Consider the following 25,813-nt stretch of genomic DNA (forward strand, 5'->3'; position numbering starts at 1 on the left):
AGCACAGCCAATGGGCTGAAGGCCTGCTTCCATTCTCTTCTCCACTCTTTCAGCATAAATCCATTACTCACTGGCAGCACAACCTGACTTAGCAGGCACTCCGTGTTAAGACCAGAACACCTATGCCATGTAAACAAGGTGAGATGGCAAAAAGTAGAGATCCATAGATCCTTTCTGATGGAGAACTGAAAGAAAAGTCTGAGACAATGAGCTCACACGTGCCAGTGCAAACACACAAGAATAAGTCAAACGTCTCGATAAGGATTTACTTTAACAGAATCTGCACAGATACACTATGCTCAAGTCTTACTAGAAAGGAGTCACTTGGATTTTTTTCCCTTTCTTAACACAGCACAAGCCAATGGCCAGCTAAACATCAGACCCATTGTTGAATAGAAGGGAGCAGCATCAGACACAAAATTTCAGGACCTGGTTTTATGTGTCTTTAATACTTTTTTCCTTTCCTTTGTGTTCACTAAACAAGATTTAAAATTTTTTTTTGTAAAGCTACTTTTTGTAGCTTTTTGCTTTCCCTTTGTATTTATCATGTTTTTAATTTCTTCTCTGAGGAGGAATTCTCTGAATCTGTATCTTCCAATTCAACTCGGTGCCTTTTGAGGCCACTATGGCCATGAACAGCCCTGCTGCTGTCTGTGTCTGGGGGGTCAGTGGGGTCCTCTCTCGTTCCAGCACTGGGGGTTTCACAGGCCATTTCAGACCCACAACAATCTTTGTGTAGTAGTGTCCCTGCCAGGGACAAGTTATCATGGTCAGTGTCTGAATGTCCCGGGGAAGAGCAGGCCACTGCCTCCAGCTCCCCAAAGTTCTGCCCATTGTTGTGGAGGTGAGGGGGGCGGGGGTGTAAGCGTCCATTGTTGTGGTTGGCACAGATGGTTTCGAGGCTCCTCTCCTCACCATCATCAGACTGGGTCCTGGGACAGTTGCCAGACCCGCTGCTGAGAGTGGAGCCAGACGCCTTGGGGACAGGAGGAGAGGGTGGCTCCTCAGCCCGGCTGCTCAGGGCCTTGCTCAGGGCCTTTCCATTAAGCTTCTTCGTTTCAAAAGAGTGTTCTACAGAGCTACCATTGTTGGTGTCCTGAGAGGTGTCCTCTGGTGCCTCTGCCCAAGGGTGGCTGCTGTGCTCATGGCCTGGGCCATTGCTGGGATTTCTGGCAGAAGTCCCTTCTTTAAAAGTGTCCTTGCTGCGGCCCTCAGGGGGCAGGTCCTGGTTCCTCTGGGCCATGGCCATGTTCAGACAGGCTTCCTTACTAGAAGAAGGGGCTGGGTTGTCCTTGTGGCTGGTTCCCGCTCTCCCTTCATCTGCCTCCCCAGACATGAGGGAGCTCTCTCCATCTTTGTTATTGGAGTAGGAGATATAGGAGTAGCGAAGCCACTTGTAAGCCTTATAAATCTTTCGCTCAACAGACTCTATATCAGAAGTTGGTGATGCCCGGTTTGGCTGAATCTCCAGAGTAGAAGTGCTCCGCTCCGGGGAGGAGTTGGGGGAGGAGGAGAGGTCATCCACTTTGATCTGGGGGTAATCATAATTGTCTTCTCCAATGTAGGTGTTGGCAGTCTTGGTCGGGGCACTGGGCCTCTCTTCTCGGGGCATCTTCTGTCGGCGCCGCATGGCATTCCGCTGCCGGGTGGATGCTCTACGTTCATTCAGCTCCTCCTCGTCCTCGGAGCTACTGGAGCTGCTGGAGCTGCTGGACTCATCCTCAGGGCTGGGAGACCGTGGCCGGGGGAAGAGATCTGTGTCCAGTTCAACCTCACAGGCATTCTCTTCAGAATCGGACTCGTTGGAAAGGGCCAGGAGGCGTTTGTCCTGGTAGCGGCGCAGAGCAGACAGGCGCTGCTGACGAGAGGCTGCATCTTCACACGTAGGCGGTGGCGGGGTTGACGCCACTGCATTTGTGTTGGTGACCCGCAGAGGCCCCAGGTGGAAGGCGCTGTCGGCAGACTCGTCCACTGTGGGTGGAGGAGAGCGGGGCAGCGAGGCCGAGGACTCTGAGTCGGTGTATCCTGAGCGCTCGCTGACCCCTGCATGCAGCTGGAGGATGGTGCTCTCGCTGAGGTCGCTGTCTGAGTCAGAGCTCCAGCCCTCGATCTCACGGCGCACCAGAGAGTCAAAGAAGGCCATCATCCGGGGGTCTTCCTGCACAGACTGGTTGGCATAGTCATGCGACAGGCCACTCCCACTGTTCAGCACAAGGCTGATGTACTCTTCGTGCGTATAGAGGCAGCGGGAATCATCCTCAATCCGACCGTCCAGGTCTCCGGTACAACCTGGCTGCTTGTACGGGCTCCAGATCTGCAGAGGAGAAACAAACCCAAGAAGGGCTGACTGGAAAGTATTCTAAAGCTGGTGGCGATACAGAACACCCAGGCAGAGCTTTCCCAGACCCTCCCTGTCATTTAGCCAGGACTTGCTAACCAACTGTAAATAAATACAAGTCTTTACTAGACTGGATTTTGTGGGCCACATACGAAAATCAAGGGTTCTGGAGTCAGATGTGGGAAAAAGCTTGGTCTAGGACACAGGATTAGCCTCATGTCAGGAGACCTAAGTCCTGTTTCTAGGCCCAGGATAATCACACACAATCTCCCCCACAACCCCTTTCTTCAGCTTCCTCTATTAGTAGCTTGGAAATTACAATAACTCCCTTCATAATCTCAGAGGATAGGGGATGACTTGAAGATTGGCCAATGTGTTCAAAACTCTCAGAAGACTAAACCTGTGCAGAGAGGTACCACTTATCCAAAGCGAAAACAGACCCAGCAGTCAGTACTCTGCGACAGTCAATATTTCAGCTTATAACTCCACTTCTCCCCAACTGCAACATTTCTGTTTTTAACTAATGGGAATTGCTTACTGGAGCTGGATAAGAATAGCCGACTGCCTATACTGCAGTTCCCTCTGGCATCAGTTTCCCAGGAAACTCGGTTCTCTTAACCAGGGAAATGCTGGCTTGCCCCTCAACTCTTCTGTTAGTTGCAGGAATAGGTAGGACACACCCCACAAGACTGTGACCCCATCCCTTAACACCACTCCGCTTCATGGTCAGAGACATGGGCTCATAGCTAAAGGGTGGCAGAACTAGGATTCAAACTCAGGTCTGTCTGAACACAAAGGCCCAGCTTTACAAGTTGAATAAGTTATGCAAAAATCAAGTTCAAGGTAGTTAAGCTGTCACTGCAAATGAGAACAATTAGCTTCACCTGACTGCCAGACTGGTCCGCAGAGAAGCTGGGTTACATCAGCCGGTAGTCATGGCAACTCAGATGAAATTCCAGGCAATCTTCTTGCCTGACAGGCTAATGTCTATCTTTAGATGGCATCCAACCCAGAAAACAGTGGGTCCTCATTCCCTACCCTCTATCAAGACAATGGCTTTGTTTCCCCAAAGCTATCCAAGGACAAACTTGCCTGCTTGTGAGCACTTTCCTGAGGCCTATTCCCTCTGTGTTTTACTTGAACTCCTGGGAGGCAGCATCTCTTTGGAGGATCCCCAGTTCAAGAGGGGCTGAAAAAACCTTCTGGGTTAGCTCTCTTCACCAATTCCCAACTCAGATTTAGTCCTCCTTTGACTTTGTTCCCTGCCCACAACTCCTCAGCTGTTCTCCCCTCTCCAGCTTCATAATCTCACCCAGGGGAGTTTTAAGGCCGTGATTCTCACACTGTGGAGTGCCTAAGAATCACCTGAAGAATAATTACAACGTTGACTCCTGAGCCCCACCCTTAGAGATTCTGATTCAATAAGTCATGGGTAGGTCCCAGGGCTCTGCACTTTCAACATCCCCTGCAGGGGTGAGTAAGTGGGGGGATCAACTTTTAAAAAACACTGGAGTATTGTCAGCAGAAAATAAAAGATTTGCCTGAAGAGAGTCTCAAATTCTTTTTGACACTCAATGTTTGAGAAACATTTAGATATGGCCTTCAGCAATGGGCTCCAGCTATAACCGACTCTCTCTGCAATTAGATGTCTGAGGGAATAAAAGTTCAGTGGCTTAGAAAGGAAACTGAGGGATCTAAAAGGCAAAGCCCTTAGGATCTTTCTGAGTCTTATTCTATATTCTGGGCCAAATCTCTCATTTCCTTAATTTAAATATGGTAAAAGGTTACTAACCATGTTGTCTAATATGAAGATAAATCCATATGTACTTCACAGAAACTGAGAATTCGTTAACAGAAGTACAAAATATTAATGGTGAGATGCTGGTCCAACTATCCAACAAGCCAGTTTCCAGGTTCTACTCTACTGCCCAGCCCCCTATGTCTTCACTTCAGGAATGAAAATCATAACACTGAAAGTCAGCTGTTATTTGGGCTCTGGAATGTGTTAAGCTGAGGTAGACTTTCATTCCTGAAGCTTGGAGTAATGGAACAAAATGCTGGATCAGGAGGCAGGAGACTTGAGTGTGGGTTCCCACTAAGCTCCTAGTTGGCTGGTGACTGTGGGTGAAGCTCAGCTCCCTCATCTAAACAGTGAATCTTAAGATTTGGAGCAGAACAAAATCCCCATCCCAGACAGCCGGTCCTCAGTCCTCAAGGGACTCGTAGCACAGAACTGTGGGAGCAGGCAGAACAGGTAAGAAAGCCCAGCTCCACCACTTCACATGGCCCTGGGCAAATGACTTCACCCTTAAAAGCTTCTTTTCTCATCTGTAGAAATGAGAAGGATGAAACGCTATAACCTATACCAAAGCACCAAAAAATGTAGTGCTTTCTCTTTCATTTGGCAGCTGAATACCTCAACCAGGAAGTTTTGGAGCCATCCTCAAAGGGACTCTTCAACACCACAAGTCCTGACCTTCCATATTATCTTGGTCCTCATGCTTAAAATATCAATTTCAAACATTTGTGAAATTGTTTATTTCTTTACACTGCAAGTCAAACCTCAGAAGTGAAGCAGTGAAAACACAGCTTCCTGTCACATGTGAATGTGGTGAGACTGCCTCCTCATGGCCAAGGTTCGTGAGAAGAGGAGGAGGGAGGAGCAGCTCTCTCCAAGCCCAGTGAAAAGTTTAGCTCAAGAGGCTGCCGAGGAAAAAGATGCAGTTCAAGTCTCATCCCAACATCATCAAAACGGAAAGCAATGAAGTAACAAGTGTTCTGATCTACTCAGTGACCATGGCATGCTTGATGCGGCAGCTCCAAGCCCTCTCCTCTCTTTGTGCTATTATACTAAATCTAGCAATTTGTCTGTCTCCGAGGAAAACTACACAGATAGGGACCTAAAATGCAATTCAAGAGCTCTCCACACTCTCTTGTTCCAAGACCCAGTGAGCCCACCTCCAGACTATTTTCCCAGCCTTATAACTCAGTCCTCCCTTCTTGTGTTCTTCACTTTGTCCACTGTTTTTCGGAATAGGTCTGACACTCTACTGCTTCTGAGCATTCATTCATAAGCATAATGCCTGGAACACAGTAGGTGATCAATAAATATTTGTTGATTCAATGAAATAAATTCCATTCCCTCTACTTAGAATGTTCTTCCTATCTTACCCCTCACCTTCCTCTTGCAGTCTTTATTCTTCAAAGTCTAGTTCAAATACTACCTAGACTGAGATTACCCCAGATGGGAAAAAATCTCTCCCTCCTCCCACAGCACTCTGTTTATATCTCTTGTGTACCTTACACTTTTCATTATCTTTATTTCTTGTCTCTCCTAAGGGGTCATCAATTCCTAGGGGGACCTGCCTCACCTTTTTTTACCTTTGTGCTCCTCATAGGACCTAGCACAAATGGCACACAATACGTAATATCACAAACATGGGGTGAATACATGAATATTGGTCTTTGACAAAAATGTTAGCCATTTGCTCCATCTTGCCCTGCCTTACATTTAACTTCAAAATGAACCCCCTCTTGCTATGTGTGGGTATTCAGGGGGATAGAAGACCTGTTATGAGCGAGAAGAGGCTGGCCTTGACAACGGGCTCTTCCCCTCTGGGCTAGAAAGGCAGTAGTAAAGGACAAGACAGGGAGAAGGTGGAGTGAAGTGGAGAAAGAGAGAGAAAAGCAGGTCTCAGGCTGGACTAGAACATGGTGGGATGACGTTCTTTGAGCCATTGATCTCTCAGAAATAGCAAGCAGGAAAGTGACTTTTGTTGTTGTGCTGTTGAGGAAGATTCGTCCGGAGCTAACTTCCATGCCAGTCTTTCTCTATTTTGTATGTGGGTGGCTGCCACAGCATGGCTGATGAGTGGTGTAGGTCTATTCCCAGGATCCAAACATGTGAACCTGGGCCGCCAAAGCGGAGTATGTGAACTCAACCACTATGCCATAGGGCTGGCCTGGGAAAGGGACATTTACTAAAGTAGTCAGAAATCGTCAGGCACAGGTAATTCACAAGGTAATTTACAAGAGTGGCAAGTCACTGTTAGTACCCTCACTTGACAGGTGGGAGACAGACTCAAAGAGTTACTCAAGGGTACTAACTGTACTGACTTAAGGTTTCACATGGCTAAATATACCTCCTGGTGGGGCAAGATTCAGACCCCATTGGCAGCTGGAAGCAGTGAGCTCCATAGTTCAGTCTGAATAATCTCACTGAGAAAGCATTTCCTTCTTTTTCTCCTCTGAGAACTTGGCTAGTTTCCAACCTATGACCTTTAGGGTAAGAATGCCAATTGACTCAACAGTAATTGGGGAGACTCAGCACAGAAGCATCCCAGAGTGCATGGCCAAGCAGGAATCTCTCTTCTAAAGGAGATGCCCAAGCAGAGCTCTCTGAGAAAGAGAATGACATCAACAGGCCTAGAGAGTACATGGTCCTGTGCCAACCCATTAGTCATAGGCCAAAGGAGAAGGGAAAGCAATGCGAGAGACAGCGAAGGACTACTAAGATGATCAAATCCAGCAGGGCATCAGCTGCCTGTGCTTTCCCACTAGCATGCTGAGTGTGGCAGCACGCCGAAAGAACAAGAACAGGGCTCCATCTTAGCTTTACTGCTCATTAGCTGTATAATTAACCCCAGACAGTTAATTTATAATTTAAATCTCATCACCTGTAAAAAGAAAAAGTAAAAATGGTCTAGAAGTCCTGTTCTAGGCCTATGGGGAAATGCGTGCAACTGTGAGTCAGCCCTAATCCATAAGACCAACAAAACCCAAATAAAGGAAGCTGGAATAAGGACAAATAAAAATATTGATCCGTACTCCAACATTCTATTTCTGATAGCTTCCCCTGCCTCACATACAACTTGGTTTAACTCTGGACAGTTTTTTTTTTTTTTAAAAAGAACAAAAGAAAATGAACACTACCAAATCATCACAAACCAATTTTTACTTTTTTTTCCTGAAACCTCCCTCAGGTTTTCAATGACATTTTAGGAAAAAAAAGAGGAGTTCTAACTTTTGGGGAGGCATATCATCTATCCTTACTTAACAGTCATCACAGGGTCCTTAAGACTACATCATTTGCTCCAAAACCTTCATTTTCTCAGATATGGAGAAGCGTTACTAGCAACCGAATGTGAGTGATGGGCAGTGGGCCATCCTTTCATGGATACAGGTCAGGCTGGGTCTCTCAGTTGCAGGCTCTAAAAGTATTCCTTGGTAGGGTTAAGTTCCTTCAGTCAAAGTACAGTTGATGCAAGTGTTTGGCCTCAATCACAACCACAGGTAGTGGTTTTGATATGCCCTGAGATGACTGAGCTATGGTTCTGACAGTCACTTAGTTATCTGTGCCATACGAGGACAGCAATTAATGCAAAGTGCATACTGAGTCACTGAGGTGATGGTGGCTTCCCAATCTCCAGATGAGGTTTAGAAAGCAGAATTCATCAGTCTCAAGATCAAAGGCCAGTGGAAATGTAGTGGCATACAAGTAGTGTCTAGTTTCAAAGCCTAGTGACTATTTTTTAAAAAGGTCCTGAAAGGAGGGTTTAAACCACTCTTTTTAATTTCAATTTTTCAACAATCTGTAATATATCAAAATAACTGAGAATTCTGATAGACTTTTAGTATGTTTAGATATGAGGTCCTACATACATTGTTCTAGTTTCTTCCAATTATGAATTGCAGTAATTTCTCTGAAAGGACAGAAGGGGAAGGTGCCTCACCTTGATAATCTTTTCTACACCAGAAGAGCAGATCATGTAGGTGTGGGGGTTAAATCGGACCTGGTTAACAATAGACCGATGCCCTTTCAGCACCATGAAGGCTCCGTTGACCACCCTACCAATGCCACCTGGGAAGACAGAAGGAAACAAAAATCAAATGATGAAACGGATGGATGCAAATAGGTTCCAGTAATGGCAGACAAACAGCTCTGAACTGGAGCCGAGATTTTTTAACTATACCACCAGCCTAATGCTTAATCTTACTGATAAAGTTGCTATGGAAAGAGGGAAGATGAAATATCTCTCAGCATATGTGCTCTTACCAAGAGCCTTTATTTAGCCTTTAAGCATTGCCCACGCCCACCCACTGCAAATCCATTGTCAATGAAGCCACAGCCACTTAAAACATTTCTTGTTTTTGATCTCCAAGATAGAATCCAAGTGTTACCTTAGAAGAGGCCAGTCAGGATCAAAATGAGACTGAACTGCTTGGGGACAGTTAGGCAGCTGAGCCAGGGACATGCAGAACCAGAAGCACATAATTACTTAAATGCACAAAAAACATGTCTGATCCATTTGTCCTTAATTTCTGATGAAGACAGCAAACAAAACAAACATACAAAAACCACTGGGAAAATGATGGAGAAATCCTTTCTTCACCCTGATAGCAGGAAGAACTAAGGATAAAGGAAGGAGATTTGGGTCACTTTCAGAATAAGCAGAGCCCAAGTAGTGAGAATCTGAATTAGAGAGCAGGCCTTAGAGATACCGTGTATGGATTAAAATCTAGAGGCCACTGACAGAAAGCTGTATTTTAAAGACCTCCTTTAGGCTTTCTTCTTCAATGACTGAGAAAAATCCCAGAGGCCCGGAACTTATAACATAGATGAAGATATCATTTATAAACTTGGGATAATCTCAAAGGTTTAGCTTCACTGACAAGGGTATCACACCCACACAGAACACATGTACCCAAGGCCTGAACAAGGTTGCTTCTGAGCAACCATCAACAGCTCGGTACACATAGGCCAACCTGTGTTCCTGGCCAACTGGCAAAATGTGATGCATTCAGACACAAACAAATGAACGCTCATCTACTTAAGCAATGAATACTTTCTTAGTCTCTACCAGGAGCACTGCACCCCTAGGGCACAAAGTATAATCAGGCACAGTTTCAGTTCCACATGCCTCCACCCCACTCCTAATTCCACCTTGTCCAAACATTCATTCCAAACATTTCTCATCTCAGTGTCTGGAGAGAAAATGACTAGAACGACATCCCTTCTCCAGAAATAATCTGGTTCTGGAGAAGGTGTCTTCTGCTTTTGGCCTCCTGACACAACTCCTCTTTTGCCTCACGGAAGAGATCCCTCTTTATTGCCATGTATATATCTTTTCTATGACAGCAAGAGATTTCAGACTACCGATCTGCTCCTTGGTGGTGCCAACTTGGCTAGCACTAGGTGCTTACTCTACTTGGTGGGTGACAAAAACATCCTTTGCCTAAATTTTTTCCCATATTTGACATTATTAATATTTGAATTATCCAGGATGGATAATACATTTAAAGCTATTCATATCTCAGCCCAGTATCATCAAGTTTGCTAATAAACCATAAAGGAAAAGAGAGTGATTAGGATATAGAACTAGTGTGTTTTTATGGAGAAAAAGGATCAGGAAAGGTTAAGCACCAAGGTAGGATGCCACTTGGGAACCCTAGGCACCCTGAGTGCAGTGAGTTCCTAGGGGGGAGGGGGAGGAGGGAAAGGTAACCTGAGACTGGTCAAAATAAAAATAAATTTGAGAGAATTAAGGAAAAGAGATACATGGGAATCTAAAACAGTTGTCTCAAAATAGGGATCTCACCACCCCCAAGGAGTTCCTTTGGGTCTACTTCTTTTCTATATAAGGTTGATTCAACAAGTAGCATTCCTGCTTATAGGTCTCTTCTGAATTCCACACTTCCAACACCCTACTCCTACCTATATCCCCAGTGGACTGGTCACTAGCAAAGAAACTTCAGGTTACACCTAGTGCCAGTCTCTTGTTTAATTCTACTGCCTCCAAGAAAATGAACATAAGTGACTCAGAGAATTTAAGTGACTTCTTCCAAGTCATAGAGCTAGTAACTGGCTGAGCCAGGATTTGAACCAGAGTCTGTTTGGCTATAATGCCTAATATCCTTTCCACCATATCAGTGGCCTTTAAGAGACGAAACGGTTTGAATAGGGATGGAGCCAGAAGCTCGTAAGTGATTTCTAAATCTTTCTCACAGTTATTATATAGGTTGATTTCCTTTTTAAGTCTTAAATTGAAAAAAGGGAGAAAGAGGAGACTCTACCCAATGGTATCCTGAGTGCAAGTTCTACAGTATGACCACAGAACATCTCATCACATTGCCAACAGTGAATAGTGCATGAGAGTAGAACTGGATCTCTTGCATACCTAGAACCTGGGGGGCAAGGTCTGAACTCAAGTAGGTGCTCAGTAAGCACTTGTTGAATGGACAGTGTTTCAGAAGAGGGCAATTCTAGAATAAGTACCACCGAAGGAGGAAAGATAGAGGGTCTCATGTCTTAAAGAATCATCTACCATAGAACTAAAGTTTATCAACTAAACTAATCTTTCTGTTGAAGGCTACTTGGAATACAACTACCATAACTTTGAGACCTAAAGAATAACTGAAGGGTATCAATGCTTGAAAATTCAGACCATGGAAAAACTGTTTTTATTGCTCTTTCATGCACTGTGACCTCATCTGGTTTCTCTTCTTGGCAGCAATTTTAATACAAGGTGTTCCTCCCACCCAAACAGGTACCTAGGACATCTGAAAAAGAAGAGGAAGTCAACAGAGCCAAGAGATGGATGGTGAAAAGAGGTACAGGAAGAATTATTTGCTGCCATTTGTTTGAGGTAACCAAGGCTGTGTACACAGAATCATAGCAATGAATGGGCTTCAGAGAGGTTCTTTTTAGTCCCTTTCCTGGTTTCCAGCTTCCAAATGATTCAGTACAGCAGCTACTATACAGTTTAGATACAATGATTGTTAGAGAATAAATTATCAGTCCTGGAGATCTGTATAAATCAGATATAGATTTATTTAGTCTGAAAGGGCTAAAGTCAAGATGCTAATATCAGTAAGAACTTGGGGTCTCCTCTCCTCCATTACCTAGCCAGACCCTGCCCATCAAAAGCTGGATCAAGTTGGAAGAAGTTAGGCAGGGAATATTTTTTCCAAGAACTGCATAAACTCCCTTCAGGGTCATCTCTAGGACGGTGGGTGAGGGCATGTTGAGGACCAACCTCACCCCAGGTTATTGACCTGACTCACAACCTAATCACTAATACTGGGTACCAATGAATAAAATAGCACATACCCAGGAAAAAGCACTTTACTCATCCTTGAGCTGTCATTTGTTTATATAGTTCTGTACAGACTAATGGTCATTTCTTTGGGCCATCTGCTCTGGCTGGCTCAGCCAAACATGTTGCTACCACTTTGTAGATTTCTTTTATAAGTCAAGGCCAAAGTTCCCATATCCCATTTTTCTCTGGTTCAGAAGGGATGTTAGGGAGGTGGGGAAGGCTATAAATCACCTTATCTATTCTACTGAAAGACCTCAGAAAAGAAAACGAGTGGGCCATCTCATAAGACTCCAGCATCAGTGACTCACTCACTATCTTAGGGGGATTCTAGGATCCCAGGAAACACATGGGGCTCAGAGAAAACACCCTGCTCAGAACTCTGATAAAGACCTTTCCAAAATGCCCAGGCCAAATGTTCCTGCAGAGAAGACAAGCGGCTAAGTGTATACGTCCTCATTTCCCTCCCCTTCCTACCTATGCTCCTCTTTATACAACATTCAGCCAGAGATTTGTCCCCTCTGGCCTCTCAAAGGTCAGGACACCACTCCCATTTCTCGCCAACTTCAGATACTTCTGTTTCTTGTCAATTTCATTTGCTTCCACAAAGTCCTCCAAGAATGACTATGCTTTCAACTCAAAAGCTAAAAGCAACCTGGTCAAGATTTCTTGATGCCTTGGTCTAACAGTAGTAACTTATGAATTATGCTGGGAAGTGGTCCTCAACTTGGGGCTATAGAACAGGACATTTGAGTATTTTTGTACTAAAATAAATCACAAATAAACCTGGATAAAATACCAATATTTTCTTGTTAGAGTCTTTGGATTTTTCTCCCCTTCCTAGTAACCCATTAATTAATGGGTAGGACAAACACTCTTGTGAGAATGGGTAGGAGAACCAGTGGATAACACTGAGATTAGGGAGAAGGAAGTAGGAATAGGGACTAGATGACTGGAAAGGGCTGATGGAAGACAATTTAAGAAATTAAGACAGCAGGAGATAAATTTGCATTTCCAAGCAACAGAGTACTGGCCCTCATGAAGAGGGTAAATATCCTTGATCTTCCAAGATTTAGATGTCGAGACATCCAAGATAGCGAGAACAGAGTTGGGCATATAAGGAGGACTTAACAAGTGATTGTTAAAACTGAAATTAAGAGGAAGAAGGGCATGGATGTTAGCTCAGGGCCAGTCTTCCTCAGCAAAAAGAGAAGGATGGGCAGTAGTTAGCTCAGGGCTAATCTTCCTCAAAAAAAAAAAAAATTAAAAAAAATTGAAATTAGTGGAGAACACTGTTAAGAGTGGTATAAAAACCCTCAATACTGGGTAAAAAAGACAGATTATGGTATAGGAAATACTTTCAGCATTTCATGGGAGAACTTTATCCAGTAGCTCTAGATTAGGGTATCAAACAAAATCCTGCAGAATGTACTAATACGGCAAGAATGGTGAGTAAATACATAAAGGAGTGGTACTACTTTGTAGGGGGAGAAGTTGCAAAATCAGGTAACAGTGGTTATTCCAATAATACAATGGACATCAAATATCTGTAATTACCTACTCCTTGCCTAAACAAAAATATCTGGGCTTGATGACATTCACCAAAGAATTCAATGGTTAATTCAATCCTCATCCTACTCATCTTATTTGACTTATCAGGAAGATTCAACATAGTTCCCTCCCCTTTGACACACTTTCTTCACTGCCTTCCTAGGATCACCCTCTCTTGGTGATCCTGTTACCTCGCTGATCACTCCTTAATTTCTTTTTTGGTTCCTCTCCCTGACTTCTTAACACTGGAAGGTCTTAGGGCTCAGTCCCTGGTCCCCTTCTCTTGACTAGCTATACTCACTTACTTGGCGATATCATCCAGTCTTGTGGCTTTAAATACTACCTATACGCTACCAAAACGCACATTTTTATCTGTTTCAGACCTTTCTCTTTAACTCCAGACCTCCATACCTCCAAATCCAAACTGTTATTCAACATCTCTACCTGGAGGTTTAAGAGACATCGCAAACTCTACCTGCTCCCCCTCTTTCCCAATCTAATCTATTAGGAAATCCTGATGGTTTTACATTCAAAATATATGTAGACCCAAGCCCTATTATCTTGCTTCAAGCCACGATCACCACTCACCTGTACTATGTGAGATTCCTACTAGTTCTCCTCATTTCTGTCCTTGGCAGCCCCACTCACACCTTCTATCCTCAACTTAGCAGCCAGACTGATGCTGTTAAAACAAGTCAGATCATGTCACTCCTCTGCTCAGAATTCTCTGCTGGCTCCTCATTTCCCTCACTGTAAGAGCCTATAAGACTGGACAGGCCCGTACCCCACTTCAACCCGTACTATTCTCCCCCTGTCTCATTCTGCTTCAACATAGTGATTTCCTTGCTGTTCCTCAAACACACCAGGCACATTCTCACTTGAGAACCTTCATTCTGGTTCTACCTAAAATGCTCTTCTCCTAGATTTCTGCATGGCTAACTCCCTCACCACTTTGAAGTTTTGCTCAAATGTGACCTTCTCAATGAGGCCTATAATGCACATCCTATCCAAAATTGCACTCCCCTAAACCCCCCAATCCCACTCCCTATCCCCCTTATTCTGCTCTACCTTTTCTTTTCCCATAGCAGCTCTAACTTCTTAAACATACTACATAATTTATTGTGTCCATTGTGCACTGCCTGTTTCCCCTGCTAGGAAGTAAGCTCCATGATGGCAGGGTTCTTTTGTTTCTCTGATGTATCACAAGCCTCTAGTGCCCACCACATAGTAGGTTTTCAATAAATATTTGATGAATGAATGAAAAGATGTGAGTGGATCAGACTGTGGAATATAAGCATGCAGGAAAAAAGCCAATCTCCATTAGTGGGCTCCATCATCCAACATGTGGATTATCCAACTGTTTCTCTTTCTCCATCTTCCTGCTGTCAAATTTGGATATTTCTTTTATAAAGTTTTTACTATAGTAAAAGCAGAGAAATAAAGGGGCTAAAACTCTACTTAACCCTCATTGTTCTCCGAAATGCTAATTCCATGAAAACTTTGCTGATCCCCCAAATCTCTTCAAGCCCTCCTTAGTTATGTTTTTTATGGGCGTTGGAACCCACTTTTAAATTTAGTGTGCACGCACACACATACCCTCATCCCTCTTAGACTGGAAGTTCTCTGAGAGCAAGAAAGTGTTTATCTTTCAATCACCCATATGGTTTTGCACAATGTCTTATCTAAGGATACTCAATAAGTAAATAAACTGAAGTAAATCCCCTCATCATTTTCTCTGGAACAAGGCTTGAAGGAGAAGTTTAAAGCTATTATCTCCCAAAATGAGGTTTGGACCTGTTGAGGCAATGAATCTATTTCATTCTTGACTCTACCGGTAGAACAAGGAGTTTACTGCTATGTGGGGCAAGGGGTTACTTCTTTTCCTTGCTATATCTAAAAGAGTTGTCTAAACAATGTCTTAGCAATTCCAAAAGGCCCGAGTGAACATTCCCAGGGTTTCCAAGTTTCAAACCATAAAGAGAAGTACAATCAGGGTACTGACAATACAGAGAGCAGTGGCTACCTCCTGGGGATCAGAGAACCACTTAAGAGTTAAGAAAAGCCAGATGGGACAGCCAGTGCTGTCAGTAAAGCTCAAAAAGCTCCACAGACAGTAATGCTTAACTGCACAAAAAAATCAGTTATACTAAGTTCTTCTTTCATCATCTGTACTTCACGTGTTTGCAACCAACTACTTGTGACCAATTAAAAACAGTTGTTCTTCCAATGATATGGGAGAAAAAAGCACATGTTCAGGGCTAACTCCCTGAGAGTGAATGCATGCCTAGAAAAAGAAGGAGAGACAGAGCATGCACATATATGCAGACCCGTGAAAATGCATTTATAGCTGTTTCCAGCCTATTTCCTTGTCCTACTGGCAGTGGGGGTGGCTGCAGTGACTTGGCAGTGAAATTGCATGTTTTTCCCCTCCATTCAGGGAAAAATTTGTCATATAACTTCCCTGCTCTTAAACTGCTGATGTGGGCCAGCACCAGTGGCCTGGTGGTTAAGTTTGGCACACTCCACTTCAGTGGCCCAGTTTGGTTCCTGGGCATGGACTGACACCACTCTGTTAGCAGCCATGCTGTACTGGCGGCCCACATACTAAAAAAAAATAGAGGAAGATTGGCATGGATGTTAGCTCAGGGTGAATCTTCCTCACCAAGAGAAAAAAAAAAGAGACAGAGAGAGAAAGCTTTAATGAGAAGTAACAATCACTGAATAACTACTGAGCACCCTCATACAATCTCTCTCAAGGTAGTTATTATTACCTATCGTTATTATTGTATGCATTGTTAATATTCTTATTTTACAGATAAAGAAACAGAAGTTTGGCAAAACAATTCTTCCAAAGCCTCCAACTAGAAGATGAATGGATCAGGAATTTAAACCCAGGCCTTCCAACTCTATTACATTACGCTTCTTTCCATAAATAGTAAGGTCTCAGTGTAGAAGCATCTCTCAGGAGAAGCAACTCTATCTATGAAAACCCTAAAGCCCTTTCCAACAAGAATTAGGGGAAAGGGAAGGAGAAGGCAATATGAATATTTTCCAGAGACACCCACCTCTGCCACACGTTACCAAATCCATTACTTCCACACCTAAGGTACTAGGGAGCAAATGCTTTGGAAATATGGATCTATGGGCACTGATCTTATTATAAACAGCAATAAAAATGTCTTACATTTGAAAGCACAGAGTTTTCAGAAAGTTACCAAGACTGTTGAATCATCTCATGATTCGAGGCGGTGGGGAGGGGGCCATCTTACAGCAGAAACGGAGGCTCAGACAATTGCTGTTACATAACCCGCCCAGAATCACTCAGTCAGCTATAGTTAGTGGCTGCACTGAACTTGAATCTAGGTATGATTTTAAACCTAATGCTCCTTCCAACACACCACATCAGCTCTATACATAACTGCCAGTCTGTTTATTTTATCTTCAGAATTATCATATAAAAACAGATGCTCTTCCTATGTACTTCCAAGGTGTAAAACATATTCTGATGAGCTTTTTCTTTGCTACAGCACAATTCCCAGTTCTATTCCTTCCTCTGATTTTTAAAGAGATTTTAAGAAATGAGTTACTATTTAACATTAACTGAAAAATGGAGCCTAATCTTGCCAGGTAGCAAGTTTTACGGTGGAATTACATCTTACATCTTGAAATGATTTCCTCAGCTCACTAGGAAGCCCTATGCAAATTACTTAGCCAATTTGTGAAGTTAGTACTGTTTATATAATAAATAAATTTCATCCCTTTGGAGTTTGTGTAGCAGAAAAATTTCCCCAGTGACTATCAGTCTTTCTGAATAGGAGACTGGGATAAAAAAGATGCCCTTGCTTTTGGCTCACACTAAGGACTGCTCTCCATCTAGTTCTCTCAGCATTTAGCACGTACTGTGAAGCACACAGCAGGCATTCAATAAATGCTGACTGCTTGTCATCTGATTATGCCATTAAGGCACATAACAGCAGGCCAGCTTCCCTGAATTAGCCTGCCTTAGTATCTTAGGTTAACTGGCTTGCAGAGAGAGCGAGCTCAGCCTCCTTCCATATTGTTTAAGTCAAAGAGGCAGTAGATTAGATTAGGAATTTCCTGACGGGCTTTCTGTCATCTAAGCATTCAAAGCTGGAACCCATGGGCCGCATCTAGCCCCTCATATGTTATGTTTGGCTTGCTGAACCTTGCTGAATATTATTTTTAAACTATGAATTAATTGCCAACATTTAAAAATATGAAGGTTCCATATAAAAATGAGAAGGGCTAAGTATCCCTGAGGACAGGTTGAAGGGTAAAGTCGAAATCAGAATTAGCTGAAAGCCTGTATAAGGAGCAGTTACGCCATCATACACCTCCCCTGAGCACACACGACCAGGAAACTGCCCCTTCCCCACACAAGCAGAGGCCTGAGGGTTGCCAGCCGGAGTTGACCTAAAGAAGTTTTGGACTGGGGACACCAGACACAGCTGGGGGTGGGATTAAACAAAAACCTGTGTATAGATATTAGATCCACAGCACTATTCCCCCATTTGGCTCTTAGAACCATAGTTCAACTCCCAGGCAAATACCCCCCAATAGGAGATCAAAGATTCCTATTCTGAGAAACTGGCTCCTTTCAACAGTATAAAGTCAACAGAGAATGTCCAAAATTGAAAATTCAAAGATATTGTGTGTATGTTATATGAAGAGAAAGGAACTGTTGCATTTAAAAAAAAATCTTTGTAATATTGTTTGATTTAAAATTATGTACCTGTATTATTTCATAAGAAGTACTGAATTATAAAAATAGTAAAAGGAATGAAAAAAGAATATGAAGGAGGAATAGAAAGAAAAAGGAAAGACATATGAACAAGAAAAATGAAAAGAATGTGGATGGATCGTCAGAATAGTGGCAGGAAGGCTGAATCCCAAATGAGCCAAGGTTTGCTAAACATAATCCAAAAAGGTGCTTTAGTCACATGCAGAGCCAGATGATGATTGAAGGGACAGACTTACTGTGACAGGTTGCTGATGTAATGTTGAAGGGTAACACAGACAAAACAAACCCTTCAACTACCAGTTAGTGAATCCAACGAGAGAGATAATCGTAAGGTCCTGTCCTTGTGTACAAAGAAACCCAAGCACCAGTAAAGGATGGGGATCCAGGACCAACCACAGCCCATGTGGAAACCGTGTGGCTTCTAGCCAACTCTAAGTATGAGGAGATCATGGGTTCTGTGGCCCACAAAAACAGGGTTGTCTTGTTTTGCAAGACTACAGGTAGTGTTATTTTTCCATCAGGAAGCACATAATGTCTAATTGCCTTTTTTTTTTGTGACGTTAGCAGCTGTTGCACAATATTTAGATGCATTCACTGAGAGCTAAGTGGTTATATTAAAATTCCACAATTTCTTTTTAAAAAATGTCTTTATTTTACCTACTTTTTTTTTTTTTTAAGATTGGCACCTGAGCTAACAACTGTTGCCAATCTTTTTTTTTTCCTGCTTCTTCTCCCCAAATCCCCCTACTACAAAGCTGTATATTTTTTCAGTTGTGGGTCCTTCTAGTTGTGGCATGTGGGACACCACCTCAACGTGGCCTGATGAGCAGTGCCATGTCCGCACCCAGGATCCGAACTGGTGAAACCCTGGGCAGCCAAAGCAGAGCACGCAAACTTAGCCACTCAGCCATAGGGCCGGCCCCTTACCTACATTTTCGAAGGATATTTTCCCTGGATATAGAATTCTAGGTTGGCAGGTTTTAATTCTTTAAGCACTGCACACATACCATTCTATTATATTCTAGATTCCATAATTTGGCCATCAATCTTATTGTTGCTTATTAATAGGTAATTTGTCCATTTTCTGAGGCTGCCTTTGGGCTTTTTCTCATTATCTTTTGTTTTCAACTGTTTGACTTGTGATGTACCTAGGTATGTTGTATTTATCCTGCTTGTGGTTACTGAGTTTCTTGAATCTGAGAGTTGGTATATTTCATTTGTTTTGGAAAATTCTTTCAACTGTTCTCTCTTCACCTAATGCCTCTGCCTCATTTTCTCTCTCTGATCCTTCACATATGTTAGATTATCTGTGTTCCACTTGTCTCTTACCCTCTCTCTTCTCTCCTTCCATTCTCATTTCTCATTCTCCTTCGGTTTGGATATCTTTTATTGACCTGTCTTCTATTCACCAAGCCTGTCCTCTGTAGGTTAAACCCATACAATAAATTCTTAGTTTTAGATATATTTTTCAATTTTAGAATGTCACATTATTTTTTTCTAAATAGATTCCAATTCCCTGTTGAAATTCCCCATCTTTTTATCCAGTTTGTCCATCTTCTCTTCTATTTTCTTTATCATATTTATAATATTTAAAGTCCCTGTGTGTTAACTTCAATATCTGGATAATATTGTGGGTTGGCTTCTATTGTTTTTTTCCCTCCCAATTACTGGCTACATTTTCATACCTCATAATTTTTTATTGTATGCTGGACATTGAATATAAAACAAACATAACACAGAGACTGTTATGGACTGAGATGTGTTTCACCCAAATTCATATGCTGAGGCCGTAACCTCCAATGTGACTGTATTTGGAGACAGGGCCTTTAAGGAGATAATTAAGGTTAAATGAAGTCATAAGGGTAGGACTCTAATCCAATAAGACTGGTGTCCTCATAAGAAGAGGAAGGGACAGCAGGGATGCATGTGCAGAGAGAAAAGGCCATATGAGAATGTAATGAGAAGGCAGTCATCTGCAAGGCAAGGAAAGAGGCCGCAGGAGCAATCAAACTTGCCAGCACCTTGATCTTGGACTTCTTGCCTCCAGAAAGGTGAGAAAATGTATTTCTGCTGTTTAAATCACCCAGTCTGTGGGATTTTGTTATGGCAGCCCTAGCAGACTAATACAGAGACTAAAGCAGATTTCCTCCATCTGGCATTTCCAATTCCACTCTTGAGAAAATGAGGTAAGGGGCTGATCACTCGCACTCCAATCAGGAGGAACTAGATCAGGGCTGTGTTGCTGCTTTAGTTGGAATAAGTCTGCTGGTTTCAAATGTCTCAAAGGCAAGACCTGTAACGTGCTTGTTGCAGGTGTCTTCCTCTAATAGGAGTTTGTGTCCTAAGTACCAGGAAATCGCAGGATATTTCACTCAGCCTTTCTGGGGTTCAGCCCATCCTCGAGTGTGGCCCTCTTGGGCTTTTGATGGAGAGTCTGGCAAGTCTCTGTTCTCTGCTCTGAAAGTTCTGTCCTTTGGAGGTTTTGAGCTTAGCTCTTTATCTTCCTTTCCCATGCAGGTTCAAAATCTGGCAAATGCCCTGCGGAGCATTCCATGAAAGGGACCTTATCTCCTAAGCACTGTATTACTGTGAGAATTTCATTCTGCCTTTCCCAGTGCAACCCCAGCACTCAGCAAATGTCCTATAGGAAGACTGGCCATGGTTTGGGGTATGTCTAGATTCCAATCTGTCATACTAACACACGTGGCCATTGAAAACTGATTTATTTTGACCCTAGCAGAGTCTGTCCACAGCTGCCTGATCTGCAGCCTGTGCACACATGGCCCTAGGAAAGAAAGTGGCCAGTGTCTTTTGCTCAGCTAGGAAGGGCTCTTCCTTCTCCAGAACTTTAGTTCTAGCACACTTTGTTGCCACAGCTCTCTGACATCTTTAAAAATACAGCTTTTGTAATTTGATTTTTGTTGTTATTGCAGTGGGAGCTACCTACTGCATCTTATTTGGAATCTGAAGTCTAACAAGTTTCTTTTGTAATAGAAATTTTACATCATTCCTTTTTCCCCTTGAAATAATATTTCCATTTCACCTATCTCCCCAAAATTTCAACCTAATATATTTTTATGAAAATTCTATCATAGTTTCACCAACAAAAATATAAATACAAATTTAAAATTTTCCTTTTTTACTGTGACCATAAGGCTCTAAGTGTTAAAAATTTTTGTGTTTGATTGGAGTTACCATTACAAGCATTACTGGAACACAACTGAGGGGCACTGATAGGCAAGGCTGGACCAATTGTCCGGGGAATGGTCTGGCTGTAATGGAGGAAACAGCCCAGAAAAAAATATACTTCTAATGTTTTATAACAACCTCTTAAATATAAAAAGAAGCTATTTATTGTAAGTGCATAACAAGATGAGGGGGGGGGGTCAGGTTATACCACTATGATTACAGGAGCTTCAGACTTTTTTGGCACCCTGAAGGATTTTACTCCTCAGGGCAATGCACCACGCTAAGGTTCAAACGGTCAGAAACTTATAGAGTACTTTTGGTTTTCTGATTTTTTTTGTAAAGTGGAAGAAGGATAAAGGAAAAAGGGGAGGTGGGAAAGGAGAATGGGAACCTTCTTAGGAATACCGATTTTATGAAAGAACACTCATGGAATTTGAGAATCTAGAAATGGATTCCTTTAAACCAGCTGTACCTATACAATTCTTGGAAAGTCTGGCTATCCATTTCCCAGTTTTAATAGTGGAACCCTCAATCAGTTATCAGGTTGCTCCCAGCCCATTATATAAGCATCTACTCGTACAGTCAGCCTAACAGTGGCCCATACCCTAAGTGAATACAGAAATCAGCAGGGAGAGGAAAAAATGTACACTACTACTGCTAATTCCTCCCCCTTCTCTCTCTACACAAACATGAAAAAGATTCCAGAGAAGAGTCCTGGGGGAAGGGGGATTATCCACTTTCTATTTTAAAAGTCACATTGACTTAACAATTAAAAACTTTTCAAGATCAGGCAAAAGATACAATTAAGTCCAAAGATCATTTTTTAGCTATCAATCTAGGACTCACGCGGGTGGGAGACTTAACACACAACTCCCTCTAGTGCCGGCACATCGCTGTTGGTTCAGGGAGACTGCTGCTGTCCCAGCTGGTTGTGCTTCAAGGGTAAGCTGCTTCACTCACGCTTTCCAAATTCCAGAAGGGGAAAAAGGCCTTTTGCAACTTGTTCAGTAACCAGACCACAGCAATAGGATAATTACGCCAAAAGTGGGCCTCAACAAGTTTTGAAAGGCACATGTTTGGTAACAGTATTGTTAACTTAGGAACAGGCAAGCCAACAACTTCCCTAACTCCAAGCACTAGACACAATTTGTGTAATACACTTGGCATAGTCCTCTGTCACTTTTCTAACGCCATTTTCCATTTTGATGCCATGTTCACCCAGAGCAGATGGCTATATTGAGCTGTCCTGAGAATAAAAAATAGACATTTTTCTACCAGCAGGAAGTAACCAGTTTAACACTCAACTGAGCATGTGAGGACACTATTATCAAGAACGAAGGATGAGCCATGCTGTTTGAAAGCTCAGATGGCCTAGATCCAAATTTATGGAAAGCTGCAGGCTTTTTTCCAAACACATCTAGAGCAAACGCAGGAACATTTCTTCCTAACTTATGGACATCTGGGGTCAGCCAAACCCCAGGGAGTGTACCTGTCAACAAAGAAAGTTTCCCTTTAGTTAACACCACCAGGAAGGCCAAAGTAAAGGAAGAGGCCCTAACAACTATTTGTAGAGTAATAAGCAGGAATGTGCAGATGGATAATAAGGGAAAAGCATGTAAAAGCAAGATAAAAATATTCCAGGTATGAAATAGGAGAGAAGAAAATGGACATAAAGCAGATCTATAAAGTCTACAGAAAGTACTTAGGAGGAAAAAATCTGAGCATCGTTATGTCAGATAAGGCTACGGATGAAGGTTACAGTTAAATCTGGCTTCTAATTTTTTTTGTTGCTGTCGTTGTTAAAAGATTTTATTTTTCCTTTTTCTCCCGAAAGCCCCTCGGTACGTAGTTGTGCATTTTTAGCTGTGGGTCCTTCTAGTTGTGGCATCTGGGAACGCCTCCCCAGCATGGCCTGATGAGCAGTGCCATGTCCGCGCCCAGGATCTGAACAGGCGAAACACTGGGCCACTGAAGCAGTGTGGGCGAACTTAACCACTCGGCCATGGGGCTGGCCCCTGGTTTCTAATTTTTATTTTAAAATTTGCTTTGGTCATTTTTTTTGATAAACTTCTTATGATGTTAAAAGAGAAATATCTTCCTCTATTGCTACAGATCTGTCCTTTCAGGGCACGGCATGCCAAAGTCATATAGCCAACAGGAACAGCAGGTTCATACCAGGGATATTCTCACCTGCTTCTGGATCTGCAGGAATTCTCCACATGTACAGGTTGAAGTCATCAGAGCCTGAAAGGATATACTGTTGGGACAAAAAATATATATTTATTATTTATATATTCATTACTTGATAATATATTTATCTCCCTATCTATCCATACGAGAAAGATTTTTTTTTTAAATAAACAAGAGAAATTGATGCATATTCATAAGGGACCACACAGCAAACAGCTCCTTAAAAGTATCTCCAAAGCAAAAGGCTTGTTGGCTAAAACTCAGCAACAAACAACACAATTCAAAAATGGGCAAAGGACTTGAACAGACATTTCTCCAAAGAAAATATACAAATGGCCAATAAACACACGAAAAGATGCTCAACATCACTAATCATTAGGGAAATAAAAATCAAAACCACAATGAGATACCACTTCACACCCATTAGGATGGATATTACCCAAAAAAACCAGAAAACAAGTGTTGGCAAGGATGTGGGAAAATCGAACCCTCGTGTATTTCTAGTGGGAACATAAAATCGTGCAGCCACTGTGAACATAAAGTGCAGGTTCCTCAAAAAGTTAAAAGAACTACCATATGACCCAGCAATTCCATTCCTAGGTATATATCAAAGAATTGGAAGCAGGGACTCAAGATATCTGTACACCAATGTTCATAAAAGAATGCTCACAATAGCCAAAAGGTGGAAACAACCCAAATGTCCATCAATGGATAAATAAACAAAATGTGGTGTACACATAAAATGGAATATTAAGGAAATTCTGACACATGCTACAAAACGGGTGAATGTTGAAGACAGTATGCTAAGTGAAATAAGCCAGTCACACAAAAAAAGACAAATGTTGTATGATTCTACTAATATGAGGTACTACAGTAGTCAAATTCAGAGAGACAGAAAGTAGAATGGTAGTTGCCAAGAACTGAGTGGAGAGAAGAATGGGGAGCTCCTGTCTAATGGGTATGGACTTTTAATTTGGGAAGATGAAAAAGTCTGAAGATGGATGGTAGTGATGATTACACAACAATGCGAATGTACTTAATGCCAAAGAACTGGACACTTAAAAAAACTGGTAATAATGGCAAGTTTTATGTTACGTATATTTTACCACAATTTTTCAAAAAAAAATTTAATGCTAAAAAAATTGTAGAAGCTCCCCAGAAATCTTTTATGCAAGGCCAAGAATCCTGAACTTTCCTGCCATCAGCTGACATCTTTGAGCAGGAAGCCATTGCCAACCCACCCCCAAGTTAGTGCCAGGGGCATAAACAATCCCCTTTTACGTGGCAGCTTCATACTATTTGATCTCAAAAAGATAGGACACTAAGCCGGATCTGTTCTAATTAGGACTCATAAAAGCATTGTCTAACATTATCTAACAGCAAGCAGTGACCAATTCTTAGAGCTCCTTTACTTTCAAAGATTAACAAAAGTGTTTTACTTTAAGTTGAGGTCAGCATTACTTCCTGCCTTTTGGCCCCATCTGCTTATTTCCACAGAGAAAGAAAGGCCTACAATTTTCTAAAGAAAACTTCTCACTTAAAAATGACACTGTGAACAACTCCAAAAAGTGTACGTCCAACATATACACAACCTCTTGCCTGACAAATACTTTCTAAATACTCTGCATCATTAAAACTCAATTTACTAGTCTTTAAAAGACTTGTAGAAACTTGAGAAAGGAGGCAAAGAAAGGCGTATTTAAAGATAAAGAAAATGCTATCCACAGGGGCTAGGTGATTTGGCCCAGGGCATAATGGAAAAAGAAGTGGGTTCAGTTTCCTCATCTGGTTGCTCTCTGCAAATGTTTTGTCTCCCCCAAATTCACACATTGAAATCCTAATGCCCAATGTGATGGTATCAGAAGGTGGGGCCTATGGGAGGTGACTAGGTCATAAAAGTGCAGCCCTCATGAATGGGATTAGCACTCTTATAAAACAGACCCCAATAAAGCTCACTAGCCCCTTTCCACCATGTGAGGAAAACAGTGAGAAATTGGCAGTCCGCAACCCAGAAGAGGGCTTCACCAGAACCCAACCAGGCTGTCACCATGATCTTAAACTTCCAGCCTCCAGAACTGGAAGAAAGAAATTATTGTTGTTCATAAGCCACCCAGTCTGTGGTATTTTGTTATAGCAGCCAGGACGGATTAAGACAATTTCTGAGGCTCATTTAATTCTAAGATTCTATGATTACTATGTGAAGGAATGGTGGAAGGCAGATCAGAGCTGAAAGTCCCTAAACTGCTGGCCCATGGTTACTTGACAAGTTACCACACAAATATGCTCAAGGCAAGGAAACTCAAAGACTAATCCTGTTACACTTCAATTAAAAAGTTTCCTTAACAACAACAAAAAACCCAAACAACTCAATTAAATAAATAGGCAAAGGACTTGAATAGACATTTCTCCAAAGAAGAAATATACAATGGCCATATACAAATGGTCAGTAAGCACATGAAAAGATGCTCAACATTACTAATCATTAGAGAAATGCATATCAAAACCACAATGAGATACCACCTCACACTCATCATCAGGATGGCTACTATCAAAAAATCAGAAAACCGTTCTTCAAAAAATTAAAAATAAAATTACCATTGGGGCTGGCCCTGTGGCCAAGTGGTTAAGTTCACGCACTCCACTTTGGCAGCCCAGGGTTTCGCCAGTTCGGATCCTGGTTGCAGACAT

The 25,813-nt window shown here is 42.3% G+C and overlaps 1 protein-coding gene across 6 annotated transcripts in view; it reads right to left on the reverse strand.

Annotated features, from left to right (window-relative positions):
* Positions 1-252: 252 nt before the first annotated feature.
* DCAF5 (DDB1 and CUL4 associated factor 5) overlaps positions 253-25,813 on the reverse strand; it is a 112,741-nt gene continuing 87,180 nt past the window's right edge. For all 6 annotated transcript variants that reach the window (XM_070594128.1, XM_070594126.1, XM_070594124.1 and 3 more), the window contains exons 7-9: positions 23,126-23,192; positions 8,071-8,198; positions 253-2,314 (exon numbers count right to left, since the gene is read on the reverse strand). In XM_070594128.1, coding sequence (XP_070450229.1) covers positions 545-2,314; positions 8,071-8,198; positions 23,126-23,192 — 1,965 coding nt within the window. In that variant the 3' untranslated portion in view covers positions 253-544. The remainder of the gene's footprint in view (positions 2,315-8,070; positions 8,199-23,125; positions 23,193-25,813) is intronic.

This window comes from Equus przewalskii, chromosome 25, assembly GCF_037783145.1.
Source record: "Equus przewalskii isolate Varuska chromosome 25, EquPr2, whole genome shotgun sequence".
Taxonomy (NCBI): Eukaryota; Metazoa; Chordata; class Mammalia; order Perissodactyla; family Equidae; genus Equus; species Equus przewalskii.